Source organism: Schistocerca cancellata, chromosome 3 (genome assembly GCF_023864275.1).
Source record: "Schistocerca cancellata isolate TAMUIC-IGC-003103 chromosome 3, iqSchCanc2.1, whole genome shotgun sequence".
Taxonomy (NCBI): Eukaryota; Metazoa; Arthropoda; class Insecta; order Orthoptera; family Acrididae; genus Schistocerca; species Schistocerca cancellata.
Window position 1 is genome coordinate 296030094 of NC_064628.1, and position 15608 is coordinate 296045701.

The 15608-nt window shown below is 40.3% G+C and overlaps 1 protein-coding gene across 2 annotated transcripts in view; it reads right to left on the reverse strand.

Annotated features, from left to right (window-relative positions):
• Positions 1–574: 574 nt before the first annotated feature.
• LOC126174996 (sodium-coupled monocarboxylate transporter 1) overlaps positions 575–15608 on the reverse strand; it is a 340772-nt gene continuing 325738 nt past the window's right edge. The window contains exons 10-13 of one of the 2 annotated variants that reach the window (XM_049921483.1): positions 12935–13089; positions 6584–6858; positions 1855–1955; positions 575–1611 (exon numbers count right to left, since the gene is read on the reverse strand). In XM_049921483.1, the coding sequence (XP_049777440.1) occupies positions 1322–1611; positions 1855–1955; positions 6584–6858; positions 12935–13089 (821 nt within the window). In that variant the 3' untranslated portion in view covers positions 575–1321. The remainder of the gene's footprint in view (positions 1612–1854; positions 1956–6583; positions 6859–12934; positions 13090–15608) is intronic. The other variant, XM_049921482.1, reaches the window with a different exon arrangement.

The window sequence follows — 15608 nt, forward strand, 5'->3', positions numbered from 1 at the left end:
TATCAAAATATAAAGTGATAAAGTGGAAGTGGAAGTGGAAGTGATTGATTTGGGGATAGTAACCCATCACATTCCCACAGTCTCATTCATGAAAAAAGTTATAAATAGTTATTATTGGTGGCAAGCATTCTGTTATTATCAAGATTAACTAATCAAATGGGACAAATTTGATAAACTACTAATCACCTGTCTGCTTAATTAGTAGCACATCAAAAATAAAGGTTTAATTTTATCCATACTTTACAGCTGTGACTGTGTTTAGTATGATAATGGCAACTGAAATTGAGTGTGTTAGGAGAGGAGAGAGGAGGAGGATTGTGTGGTCTTTTCAGTGTCAGTAACATTAATTTTTTTAATTTTCTCGTGGGATAAAGAACTAACTAATTGCATAAAAACAATGTATTAATTGTATAAAAAATAAAAAAAAAAACAGAACTGATTATGATTGCTTCATCGGACTGAGCACAGTTTACATCAACTGGATTCTTTTTGTATGTAGGATCTGGTCAGGAACATTAAGGTGAAAGCTTTAAAATAATGTGATAGTCAGTTGTCTGATTTAACAGATTTAATTCTTATAAAAACTAAATATTGGTTTTACATAAATACTGTTATTGTTTTATTGCTCACATTTCATATAGTTTGGAGGCTATAACGTCTCCAATAGCACCAACTTTTAACAGTGGGATAAGAACATTACATTCCATGTAAATATGATATCCTCACAAAATGAAATGCATTTACATACAACTTCTATACATATTTAAAGAAAAAAAAACAGATGAACAAACACACTCATTTTGTAAAGATTGTTCATGTAAACAACACATGAATTATCAAAATATTTAATAACAAACTTGGAAAGATGTTCTTTCACTTAATAACCAAATCAGATGAGACAAAAAAGGAATACACAAGTTCACGTCATACTTTGTACAGCTTCAGTCTCACCAGAATTTTTAGGCAAATTCTGAAGGTCTGTGACAAGACTCTTGTCTGAAACTTCTAGAAAGCAATAACTCTTTCATTTACTCTCTCAGTTCATCCTTCCACCTGGAACATGTACCTACAGACATGCATGCATGCATTCATGCACACAAGCGTGCAACCACACATATTCTCTCTCTCTCTCTCTCTCTCTCTCTCTCTGTCTCCCTCTCTCTCTCTCTCTCTCTCTCTCTTCCTGCCCCCCATACCCCTCTCACTGTCTTTAAATATAAAAATAAATGATGTGCATTTCTTAGGAACATCTACAGCAACACAGTATAAGTACTTTTCACTTTAAATAGTCAGGAATGAATTATTTTTTCAGTCACATCTTCTAGACATAACTAACAGGACATTCTCCATCAGTAGTAGGTGACTTCTCCATCGTACTTTCACTTGTTGTAGCTTCAGGAATTCCTGTAGCACTGTCATCTGGATATTTCTCAGTCTTAACAATTCCATTTTCACTAGGAACTTTTCCCATAGCTGATGCTTTATCTTCAGTCTGTTTTTCAACAACCTTTACTACAGTATACTTCCTTGGTGGACCAGGAAACATTTTACTTATCTTCAGTGCAAGTGGATGAATTAATTTTTCATCATATATGCAGTCATCAGATGTACCTTTTAACAAAGTAGAAATATGAATGTGAATAGATGTTAAAATTTCTACACTGGGAGGAAAGAAATTAATACTTGGGTATAATCTTATAGTAAAACTAAAAACAAATCTGTATTTAAGGCATATTTTATTAATAACTGCTGGGCGTATACAGTATTTCTGTAGTTACTATTTGCAATTCTTAAATATAGTTCTGTATCTCTATGACTTTTTTGTATTTTATTGTTCAGTTTTCTTTACATTACCTGTAATGTAGCTACCAACAACTCCAAGGAGTACTGTGAGGCCACAACCAATTAAGGAATAATACATGTAGGTGATTGCGTACAACTCTTCCAGAAAATTGCTGAAAATATAAAATGCTATTATTAGCTATGTTAACTTTATCGGGCTTCTACATCAGTACATTTTATTCCAAATCAGTTTCTGAAAATTATGAGTTTGCCACCAAACCACATCAGCTAAGTAACACTTTCATCTCTCTACTGCCACCAGGTTTCAGTAAAATACTACTGTCATTTCCATGTGAAGTAGGTTGTAAATAACTAAAAAAAGCAATCTCCCTTCTTTCTGTTAAGTGTAAACTTCTATCTAAGACCCTATTAAAATTTTAGATAGAGAAACAGGCAACCTGACTGAAGTAGGTCTATATCAGAAAGGAATTAAAAAAATCAAATTTCTTTGTAAAACAAATCCTAAATCTTAAAAAGATGCTTCAGATTTACAAAACCAGTCAAACAATAACTGTGCATTCCCGACAAGTTAAAACTGTGAACTGAACTGGACTGAGACTTAGACAGGGATAAGTGCAAATGTGTTTCTCTGTTGGGCTCAATGGATAAAAAGATTTTTTTACAGATACATCTTGTGAAAACTCCAACTATAAAACATGTGTGGTCACAGGAAGAAACAGCTGTAGAAACAATAAACTGGCACCAAGACTCATAAGAAACCAGTCATGGAATGATCTAGCTAGAATAGGAATGATTTTCAGCTACATGAAGGTTAACAAAAACTAGTGATTTTCAGAAGGAGCTGCATAAAAGTGCAGAAGAGGTCTGAGAAAAATAGTTTGTTGTGCACACTAGTAATGATACTCACAGGACGACACTCCCAACCTTTGAAGAATAATGGAGACATTATTCCCCAGACTCACAACCACCAAAGTGGTCATGAAGACTATTGGGTGTGTCCCACAACTCTTCATGCATTTCATGTCAGGCTCGCTCAACTGGACTAACATACAAACTATTATCACACCACTCCAGCCCAGTAACACAAATGTCAACACAAACTCACAGATCCTGTTTTGGAATGCCAGCAGGATCTTAAACAAAAGAAATGAAATGGTGACATTCATGAAGAGAAGTGAAAGGGTATCTGAATCACTCTTGTGGATGAAACACTGCTTACTCCTCACAAACGGCTAAACATCCCAGGTTATTGCATCTATCATGCCAACCAAGCAGATGGCAGGCAGGGGGGTGGCACAGCCATCATTGTACACAAAGACATAGGTCACATGAAAACAAAACTCCCTGCACTTGAGAGACTAGAGGCTACATCTGTCAGAGTCATGTTCCATGGAGCTAACACCACACTGGTATCACTGTACAATCCACCTAAAAACATAGTACTATTTGATACCAGTACAGTTCTCAACATAGCACTGAGGCAGTTGCTGCTGCAGATTTAAAACGCAAAACACCCCGACTAAAATCCACAAATACATACCGCCAATGACAAGAAACTGTAAGAACACACACTAGGTCAAAACTACATTGTATTAGGATGGGACGTCCGCACATATGTGCCTGCACAGGCCTGACTCAGGCCAGAAATGGTAGACATAGCCATCATCAAGGGTATCACGTGCACACTCAACCTAATGGTTGAAAATGATCTGGACTCAGACCACATGCTGGTAATACTTCACACAGAAGAAACACTTCAGGACGGAGAACCACGCAGGATACTGAGCCACAAGCACACAAACTGGACTCTGTTCAAGGAAATGCTTGATAGTCATGTTCCAGACACTCATTAAATTAACAACACACAACAAACTGATGAGTTGGTTGAAGCTCTTACTACAGTTATCCAAGACACAGTGTCAGATTCCATTCCACATATAACACCACAACAACACTTGATGGTCACACCCCAGGAAATCCTGGGTCTTATCCCAATGAGGAACCACTTCTGGAGATACTGGCAGCATACCAGGCATCCATTCTATAAGCTGTATGTTAGCAGATTCCAGGGACTAACACGGGAGAAAATGCAAACATTTAGAAATGAAAAATGGGGACAGAAACTTGCAAGGCTAGACATAACATGTCCTGTCATGTGGAAGGTAGCCAGACACTTTACCAGGGAGAAACATTACACACACCTACTCTACAAGGCCCAGACGGCCCTGCATACCCCTGAAGGAGAAGGCAGAGCTTATGGCCACAACATTTGCAGTGTCCTTCATGCTGAACCTGGCTCCTTCAGACCCAGCATTCACTCTTTAAATGGGCCAGGGGGTTACACGACTTGTAACTCAACCCAAATGCAATGAAATCAAACATACTAGCACAAATGAAATTACTTGGGCTATCATGAATGCCAATGTATGGAAAGCCCCTGGTCTTGATGGCTTTCAAAAGCACATCTACCAGGAGTTCATCGATGGAGCTGTAGAATACGTCACACACATACCAAATGCCATCTTACAACACCAACACTTCCCTGACATTTGGATGGCAGCCAAGGTCCTGATGCTCAGGAAGCCAGGGAAAGACCACTCCCTGCTGCAAAATTACTGACCCATCAGTCTGCTGTGCTGCCTTAGCAAGATTGTCAAGAAGGTAATACTAAAACAGATCAGTAGGCGCTGCATTGCCAATGACACCCAATAACTGGAGCAATTCAACTTTAGCAATCACCACTCAGAAACTCAATAGCTCCTCTGCATAGCTCAATGTATAACACATGCTACATCACGAACAAAGAAACAGGGTCTGTGTTCCTGGTCATTGAACAAGCTTTCAACAATCTCTGCCACAATGAAATCATATGCAAACTAAGTGATACTGGTTTACCTGATGGTCTAGTATATCTCATACACTCATATCTCACAAACAGATGTTTCAACACTGATATGCAGGGCAGACAATTGACACAACATGATATCCAAGCTAGAGTACTCCAGGGAAGCATACTGGGGGCCATATTCTTCAACCTGTACATTAATGATCTCCAAGAAATACAAAACACGACATTGGCCAACTATGCTGATGACACAGCCATCCTTGCACAAGATCAGATACCACTGAACATAAATCCATGATTACAGACAGCACTCAGAACTGCTGAGCCTTGATTGGAATGATGGCGTATTAAAGTAAATGTCGAAAACTGTGAAGCAGTTCTGTTCACAAGCAGACTGAAGCTGCTGCGCAAGCATCAACACTATAGACAGGTAACACTACATGCATGCCCAATAAGTTTCTGAGAGAAAGTTAGATACCTCGGTGTTTTTCTGGACTGGAAACTTACACAGGGGGGATCACATAGAAGATGTCAGCAACAGAATGCATGCGAAGGTCAATCAATTCTACCCACTGCTCAACAGGGAAAGCAGACTAAATGGTGTGTGTGTGGGGGGGGGGGGGGGGGGGCGGTGTCGAGATCCATATACATGACACTGATTAGATCTCTTGATGATTTATGCAGTTACCATCTGAGGATATGGAGCTCCTACACACTTGTGCTGCCTGCAGATTGCACAGAAAAAAGTGCTATGCATCATTGGCAATGCTCCACACTACAGTTGCACTGTGAATCTTCATACTGAATACCACCTTGAAACCTTCAAGGAATATTTAAAAACCTCACCACATGACTATACAGGAACTCAAGACACTCGGACAGCCTATTCATTCTTACTCTGGGACACTATGATCACAACCATAGGTGGAAGCATAAGTGGCCAAAGACTGCTAAGTAGGGCATAATCACCTATGGTGAGCTTACACGCAATCACAAGTGATGATATTGGCAAGCCCTTGCACATCAGCAATTCTTACTGGATATGGCAGCTGGTATCACCACTGACCAACAGGCAACACCAAGGAAGCTGACAAGCCCACACACTAATGCACAAACCAAACCCAAACACTACCCTACACTGTGAATCCAATCTATGACCTATCAGGGACTAGCTGATGATGAACCCAACTGTTACAGGTACACTGAAGCTGGTCAAGAAGCCAGCACCAGTTCCCAGCTGAAACCATTGAGTAACAATGCTTCACAATGTCGAAGGAATCCACCTGCATGATACCCACTACTAACAAAACCTACCATTGCATGACCTGTCACAGGCAGCAAGAAATCCGCTACTGCTCCTACTACCTGACCCAACTACCACAGAGACTTCTTTTCCCCTTCACTTTTGCCTTGGCACTTTTTTTCCCTATGCCCTTCTAACTGCTACCCTTTGTGTTGGTCATCATGCCTGTGTGGGCATAGAAGGGCTCCACCCTACAAAACTAGTAATGATATGTGAATTGTGCTGAGGTGGACAGTAATAAGCATCAAAGATTTGAATAATTCCAGACTCTAATAGTTTAGGCTGAACTGTGTAAGCTATTGTGGCTAAATAAATATTATATATCATTCATGTAACTGAAAATTTATACAGTACTAGAACATCAGAAACAATTATTGAGTGTCTGACATTGCCAAAGTCTTATTTTTCAGTGTCCATTGATGTTTAAATTATTGAACAAAGTTTTAAAAGCCACTGGTAGTGGATAATTAACTTATAATTATTTTGACTTTATTTTGGCTCAGTTCAGTAAATGGATTTGGTGAAATCAATGGACAGATGATCAATGAACCAATACTGTGAGTTATTATTTCTCAACATTACTAATGACTTACAAGAAATGTAATGTCAATTAAAAACAGAACTTCACTCACTCTGCATCTCCATCAAGTGCATCAACTACTTCCTCTGTGGAGTTCAGTAGGTACTCTGGTAGCTTGCCTGAGATGTTTAATCTACTCATTAATTCTTCAACACTCAGTGCATATGAAATTATTGGGTTTGCTGGTGCCAGATCAGCATATGACGTGTTTGTACAACCTTCTGTAGAAAGTGGTAACAGAGCAATTGGTCCTTGGTCAACAGTCATTCTGCCGAATGTGATCCATAAAGTAACAGCATGGCTTACAATCATACCTAAGGCTGCCCCCTGAAAAAAATATATTTGTATCATTAATTAATTATTATTTACAATATTGCTAAGTGCAGAATTATATATGAGAAAACACTGCTGTAAGCATTGGTAAAATTATGAAAGTTTAAACTCTGTATTTTGCATTTAAAAGTGGGCCCAAAAATGAATTATTGAGAAAATGCAGGATTATGTATGATTCAAAATGTCAAAAAGTTGCCTTGGTGGAATATTGTGGCACCTACATGTTTTTATCTGGCTGCAAATCCAAATAGCGTATTTGCAATAGATCTGCTGGGAAAGCCTGGAAAGGGTCACCTTCATTAGACCACAAAAAGAGGAATATCTGCTGCTCTGATCTGTGTGCACCTACATATGGCACACCAGAAATATCTTTCTGAATTGTCTCTCCTGCTTTTCCTTCCTCTTCCTACCCCACACCTCTTCCGTGTGCAATCACCCAATGCATGCTGCTACACCAGGAGATTGAATATAAGACCACATTGCTCAGTGTCTCTTCTGTTCAGTTAAGAATAACTGATTCTTGTACAATCAAACAATGGAAAATTCAGGATTCACACACACACACACACTCTCTCTCTCTCTCTCTCTCTCTCTCTCTCTCTCTCTCTCTCTACACACACACTCTACATGCAGCAGCAGTGCATGATGATGGGAGAGAGGCAACTGGGTGGGGGTAAGGAGGAGGTGACGCTGGACTGGGCTGGAGTGGAGAGTGGAAGGGGAAGGATAGCAGGGTAGGTTGTGGTACAATGAAATGCTGCTGGGGAGTATGCAGGGATGAGATGGAGAGAGTGTGGGAAGGAGAGGGGGAGGGTAGAGGGAAAGGAGAGAAGTAAAAAAGACTGGGTGCATTGGTGGAATAGAGGGCTGTTTAGTGCTGGAATGGGAGCATGGGAGGGGCTACATGGGCGAGGACAATGACTAATGAAGATTGAGGCCAGGAAGGTTACAAGAACATAGGATATACTACAGGGAGTTCCCACCTGCACAATTCAGAAGAGCTGGTGTTGGTGGGAAGGATTCACATGGCACAGACTGTGAAGCAGTCATTGAAATGAAGGATGTCATGTTGGGCAGCATGCTCAGCAACAGGGTGGTTCAGCTGTTTCTTAGCCACAGTTTGTCAGCAGTCATTCATGCGGACAGACAGCTTGTGGTTGTCATGCCCACATAGAATGCAGCACACTGGTTGCAGCTTAACTTGTAGATCACATGACAGGTTTCACAGGTAGCGCTGCCTTTGATAGGTGATGTTTGTGACTGAACTGGAGTATGTGCAGTGGGAGGATGTATGAGAAAGGTCTTGAATTTAGGTCTATTACAGGGATATGGGCCATGATGTAAGGGACTGCAAGCAGGGATTGTGTAGGGATGGATGAGTATATTTGTAGGTTCGGTGGATGGTGGAATACCACTGTGGGAGGGGTGGGAAGGATAGTGGGCTGGACATTCTCATTTCAGGGCACAACTAGAGGTAGTCGAAACCCTGGGGGAGAACTTTATTCAGTTGCTCCAGTCCTGGGTGGGACTGCGTTACAAGGGGCCAGACAGTGAGATTGTGGGAGGTGGTGGGTGACTGGGAAGATAACAAATGGCAGATTTGTTTTTGTACCATGTTGGGAGGATAATTACAGTCTGTAAAGGCCTCAGTGGGGCCCTCGGTATATTTCAAGAGGGACCGCTCCTCACTGCAGATGCGATGACCATGGGTGGCTAGGGTGCAGGGAAGGGACTTCTTAGTATGGACAGGTTGCAGCTGTCGAAGTGGAGGTATTCCTGGTGGTTAGTAGGTTTGATATGAACAAAGCTACTAGTGTTGTCATCTTCAAGATGGAGGCCTACATCTAGGAGGGTGGTTTGTTGAGTTGAGTAGATCCAGGTGAAGCAAATGGGGGAGAAGCTGTTGAGGTTACGGGGGAATGTGGAATTGATCCAGATAGCGAAGATGTCATCAGTGAATCTGAACCAGGTGAGGAGTTTAGGATTCTGGGTGTTTATGAAGGATTCCTCTATATGGCCCATGGATAGGCTGGCATAGCATGGTGCCATGTGGGTGCCCAAAGCTGTACCCTGGATTTGTCTGTAGTTAATGCCTTCAAAGGAGAAGTAATTGTGAGTGAGGATATAGTTGGTCATGGCAACTAGGAAGGAGGTTGTTGGTTTGGAATCCATTGGGTGTTGGGGAAGGTGATTTTCAATAGCGGTAAGGCCTTGGGTATTAGGGATGTTAGTGTAAGGGGAGGTGGTACCAGTAGAGTAGCAATGAGCAGTGCACTGTGTGGTAAAGGAACAGGAACTGTGGGGAGTCAATGGAGGAAATGGTTGGTATCTTTTATATAGGAGGGTAGGTTCCAAGTGATAGGCTTAAAGTATTGATCTACAAGAGCAGAGATTCTCTCAGTGGGAGCACAGTAACCGGCCACAATGTGACATCCTGGGTGGTTGGATTAAGGACTTTAGGAAGCATGTAGAAGGCAGGAGTGCAGGGAGTGGTAGAGGTGAGGAGAGGAGAGAGATGGGGTCCAGGCTGAGGTTCTGGGATATGCCTAAGGATTTGAAGAGAGACTGGAGATTCTGCTGGATTTCTGGAATGGAGTCAAAGAAGCATGGTTCGTAGGTAGATGTATCTGACAGCTGGCAGAGTCCTTCTGCCAGGTAATCCTTGCAGTTCAAAACAACAGTGGTGGAGCCTTTATCCGCAGGTAGGATTATAAGGTTGGCATCAATTTTAGGTGGTGGACTGTGGTTCTTTCTGCAGATGTAAGGTTAGTTTGCATGTTGAGGGATTTGGGGAATGATGGTGAGGCAAGGTTTGAGGTTAAGAAATTCTGCAAAGTTAACAGGGGGTGATTTGGGGGCAGTTGGGGTGGATCACGATTGGATGGAGGAGTGAACTGAGTCAGGCAGGGTTCAACATTGGTCTTTGCTTGAGTCTGATTGGTAGAGATGGTGGCAAAAAAATGTTTACACTGTAGGGTCTGGGAGAAAGAGAGAAGCTCTTTAACAAGTCCTGCATGATTGAATTTGGGAGTGGGGCAAAAGGTGAGGCCTTTGGAAAGTGAAAGGACTGATAATTATGTGGGGCTAAGGCTTTTTGAGGAAAGGTTCATGACTGTGTTTTGGGTCTGTTTAGATGCTGGATTCTGTGTGGTGGTAGGAGGGAGTTTTGGAGGGTGGAGTAAATGTATTAGGTCTGTGAGATGGGGTTTGTCAGCTATGAGTGGATGTGGGGGACTTTGGATGTTGTTGTAGAGGTGGTGTGCAGTGGTAGTAGTTTTCTGAGGTGGCTTTGTGCATGCTGCTGTATTTCTAGGAGGATGGGAGTTTCAATGGATGTTATGTGTTCCAGGAATTTGGGATTGCATAGCAGGAGAATTTTGTGGATGGAGATGGGGTATTGCAAGGAGGTTTGGGCTTGATTGATATGGCTTTGCAGGATTATGTTGGTGAGAGCTAAGGACTAGCAGAATCTGAACAGATGGAGATCATTGTGGAAGGAGGGATGGCAGCTTGAGCTGGGTAATTTAATGGTAAGGTCATTTGGGGGGATTCCATGAGCCAAGCAGCAAATGCAGGAACATTATATGGGACTGGGTTCTGGGTAAGGATAAGGAAACTTTTCTATATTGATGCAGGTGGAAGGACCAAGGATCCATGGTGGTGGAAAAAAAAACGTGAAAAATATGTAAAAAACATGGAATCATGTCTGAAAAAATTCATAAAAATACATTCGAATAAGTGGGAGAAATCATGAAAAGGATGAAATGAATGAAATAGGGGGAAAGAAGATTAAATCTGAGGGAGTACGATGATACTCAAAGACAAAAACCCACTAAAATTGGTGTGATGTCACAATAAGATCAAAGAAAAGATATAAATAAAAAAAATTTACTGTGAGTTGCAGGTATGATGGTGAATAAGTGTGAAGAAGAGGAAAGGCAGATGAGACTGTATGAGGTGAAATTAGTAGGTGCAAATTGGGATAGGACAGACAATAAGTGGAGGCAGGGGAGGGGTTGGTGGCATGAGATACAAGGCTGTGTGGCACTGGAAAGTTGCGGGAAATAACACACAAAAATATGGGAGAGTGATCAATTTGAAGGTATAGGATTAATGATATTGGTGGGAGTAATGTGGGACATAAGATGCTGCACTAAGAATCAGCTTAGTCTGTTGTGTGCGGCCAAGACAGCTGATAAAATGTGGCTCATAAGTAGAGCATAAAGTGAGGTTTGTTAAGTGACAAAAGAAATACAGGAAAGAAGAGAATGAAGGATGGACATTGAGTATAGTAATGTATTAGAAAATAGTAACAGAGGAAAACAGCACTGGGTTAGGATGGAAAAAAAACTGCCAGGCAAAATAAAAAAATGGGACATCCAGGATGAAATGTAACAATGTTATGAAAAGGATGGTTGCTATTCACCATATAGTGGAGATGCTCAGTCGAAGATAGGCACTACTGAAATGATGTCCAAAATAAGTTTATGGCCAACAAGGCCTTTGTCAAAAGTAGACGACTGACACACACACACACACACACACACACACACACACACACACACACACACACACACAGGCTGGGCTGGTATGGGGAGTGGAGGGGGAGGGATAGCAGGGAAGGGGTGGGGGAGCATGCAGGGACAAAGTGGACAGAGAGTGGGGCAGCTAGGTGCAGTCAGGATGTTAGATGGAGATTAGTGAAAGGGGGGGGGGGGGGTAGCGGAAAAGGAGTGAAGCAGAAAGACTGAGTGTGTTGGTGGATGGTGGAATAGAGGGCTATGTAGTGCTGGAATGGGAACAGGGAAGAGGCTAGATGGATTAGGACTATGACTAATGAAGGTTGAGGCCAGGAGGGTTACGGGAACACAGGACATATTGCAGGGAGAGTTCCAACCTGTGCAATTCAGAAAAGCTGGTGTTGGTGGGAAGGATCCATGTGGCACAAGCTGTGAAGCAGTCATTGAAATGATGAATGTCATGTTGGGCAGTGTGCTCAACAACAGGGTTGTTTTTGGCCACAGTTTGTTGGAGGCCATTTATGCAGACAGACAGCTTGTTGGTTGTCCCCACATAGAATATGATTCTTGATACCAGAGTGGTCTTTAAAGGAGCAAAAGTTACAAGTAATGCTGACATCAAGCAGTGTGGACATACTGGAAGTTATTAAATTATGTAATTTCTTCAAATGCAATGTAATTACATTTATTTGTGTTGAAGATACTTGAAATGCTCAACCCTGGAATGGTGAAATGTGAGAACACAGTGTATAATAAAGTAAGCAGTTTTAAAAATAAATGCAACTTTGTCTCATAGTTGCAACAAAGCAATAAATTCTCCTGAAATGGAAATTTGTGCTTCACAGAAGAAATTTAGAATTTTTAGTGATAAAGACATAAAGTAATTTATGTATAGCTGTTTTCAGATTACAGTCATCATTCAGTGATATTTTTTTCTCTATATCACTTATATAATATTAGATTGAAGATTATTTTATGATATTGTTTCACTGGTTACTATTACTGCTTTAACTCAGCAGTAAATAGGGCTGAAGATTTAGAAAAAAGAGAACATCAGCTGAATGTTTTTTATCCTTAGCCTTATTATCTAAGCATTCATGTTAAATCTATTCAAAAATAAAGTATTAATACTAAGAAAGTTGCTGTCTCATCAGCTGTACTTATATATATATATATCAATAAATAATTATATTACTGATTTCTTCCATGTTTCATGTACTCTAATCATATCACTATTAAGTGTATGTTAAAAGAAAATACAATGTACAATACCTAAACAATAAAGATTCAATAAATAGTTACTTCTATACAGCTGTACAAGTTAAATGTGTATTTGAAGTCAATGATTGCAATGTTGAAGCAGAAGTTTATGGTATATACATGTTGTTGTTATTTTAACTTCTATTCATTTGGATTGAAAAAGACAAAGTGAATAGGAGTGATTAAGAGAGGAGATGTCATGAATGGCATGCATGCATATGACTTTCTATCACATCATCCTTTCACATATTTTTATCACATCATCCTTTTTAAATAGCATAGTACCATACCTTCCAGTTGCAGCACGGGAACAGCATTGCTAATACAAATACTCCAAGGAGAGGTCCACTTGTTGCAGATGTCATAAGCATTGAAGACTCAATGACTCCGGATGACATTGCAACAAGGAATGCAATTCCTGTGATAATGGCTCCAAGAAAAATACCTGTTGGTAAGAAATTGTGTGTTGGAATAAATGTATAATAATTTAAGTTGAATTTTACTAATGTACCATAACTATATATTCTTTTACAATGTCAACTGTTTATTATTATCTCTTCTCTTAAGAAATAATACAATTTGTACCCTATATTTCTGCTTGTGGTGCTACGTATAGTCTTTCAATAGTTGAGTAAGTTTTTGGTACTTCCTTTGTTTTGCAACAGGGACATATTATAAAGCAAGCTACATGTTTGAAAATTATGTAAATAATGAATAAACACTCAACAAGGCATATTTCATATGTAATTCATCATACATCATTTATCATGTTCTACAGTGTCCATCAAGAAATGGTGTGGAATAAGTCAAGGCATAACATAGCAATAAATTATCACTATACTTCTTAAAATTATTTGTGCTTACGCCAGCTAAATGTAGCAGAGTCAATTAAGAAGAAAGTTGCCGTTTTGGTGGTGCGGGGAATCACTCATCTTGATACAGTCCAAGTTGCTACTTTGTTATTTTAATTCTGATAGCTAGTTTCAGCTATGCCATCTCCACATAAAATATGGAAGAATTAAATGGGATATAAAAGGCATAGATAAAATTATAATACAACTGTTGTTGATGTGATCTTCAGTCCACAAACTGGTTTGTTGCAGCTCTCCATGCTACTCTATCCTGTGCAAGCCTCTTCATCTCTGAATAGCTACTGCAACCCACATCCTTCTGAATCTGCTTAGTGTACTCATCTCTTCATCTCCCTCTATGACTTTTACCCTCCATGCTTCCCTCCAATACTAAATTGGTGATCCCTTGATGCCTCAGAATGTGTCCTACCAACCTATACCTTCTTCTAGTCAAGTTGTGCCACAAATTCCTCTTCTCCCCAGTTCTGTTCAGTACCACCTCACTAGTTACATGATGTAGCCATCTAATCTTCAGCATTATTCTGTAGCACCACATTCTGAAAGCTTCTGTTCTCTTCTTGTCTAAACTAGCTATCGTCCATGTTTCACTTCCATACATGGCTACACTCCATACAAATACTTTCAGAAAAGACTTCCTGACACTTAAATCTAGACTCAATGTTAACAAATTTCTCTTCTTCAGAAACGCTTTCCTTGCCATAGCCAGTCTACATTTTACATCCTCCCTACTTCAGCAGTCATCAGTTATTTTACTCCCCAAATAGCAAAACTCCTTTACTGCTTTAGGTGTCTCAGTTCCTAATCTAATTCCCTCAGCATCACCTGACTTAATTCGACTACATTCCATTATCCTTGTTTTGCTTTTGTTGATGTTCATCTTATACCCTCCTTTCAAGAAACTGTCCATTCTATTCAACTGCCTTCCACATCCTTTGCTGTCTCCGACAGAATTACAATATCATTGGCAAACCTCAAAATTTTTATTTCTTCTCCATGGATTTTAATTCCTACTCCAAACTTTTCTTTTGTTTTCTTTACTGCTTGCTCACTATACAGATTGAATAACACCGGGTTTCGGCTACAACCCTGTCTCACTCCCTTCCCAACCACTGCTTCCCTTTCATGCCCCTTGACTCTTATAACTGCAATCTGGTTTCTGTACAAATTGTAAACAGTCTTTCACTCCCTGTTTTTTACCCCTGCCACCTTCACAATTTGAAGACAGTATTCCAGTCAACATTGTCAAAAGCTTCCTCTAAATCTACAAATGCTATAAATGTAGGTCTGCCTTTCTCTGACCAATCTTCTAAGATAAGTCATAGGGCCAGTATTGCCTCACATGTCCCTACATTTCTACAGAATCCAAACTGATCTTCCCCTAGTTCATCTTCTACCAGTTTTTCCATTTGTCTGTAAAGAATTCGTGTTAGTATTTTTCAATTGTGGCTTATTAAACTGATAGTTCGGTAATTTTCACACTTGTCAGCACCGCTTTCTTTGGAATTGGAATGATTATATTCTCCTTGAAGTCTGAGCATATTTTGCCTGTCTCATACATCTTGCTCACCAGATGGAAGAGTTTTGTCAGGCTATCAGTAGTTCTAATGTAATGTTGTCTACTCTCGGGGCCTTGTTTTGACTTAGGTATTTCAGTGCTCTGTCAAATTCTTCATGCAGTATCATATCTCCCATTTCATCTTCATCTATGTCCTCTTCCATTTCCATAATATTGCCCCCAAGTAAATGAAATGAAATATCATGTGGTGAGGGCCTCCCAGTGGACAGACCCTATCACCTGGTGCAAGTCTTTTTACGTGATGCCACTTCAGTGACTTGCACATCAATGAGGATGAAATAATGATGATGAAATTTACACAAACACCCAGTCCTTGAATGGAGAAAATCTCCAACTGAGCCAGGAGTTGATCCTGGGCCCCCTAGCATGAGAAGCAGGTGCGCTGTCTACTCAGCTACGGAGGCGGACTGCCCTCATGTATATTTCCCTTATAGAGCCCCTCTATATACTCCTTCCACCTTTCTGCTTTCTCTTCTTTGCTTAGAACTGGTTTTTCACCAGAGCTCTTGATATTCA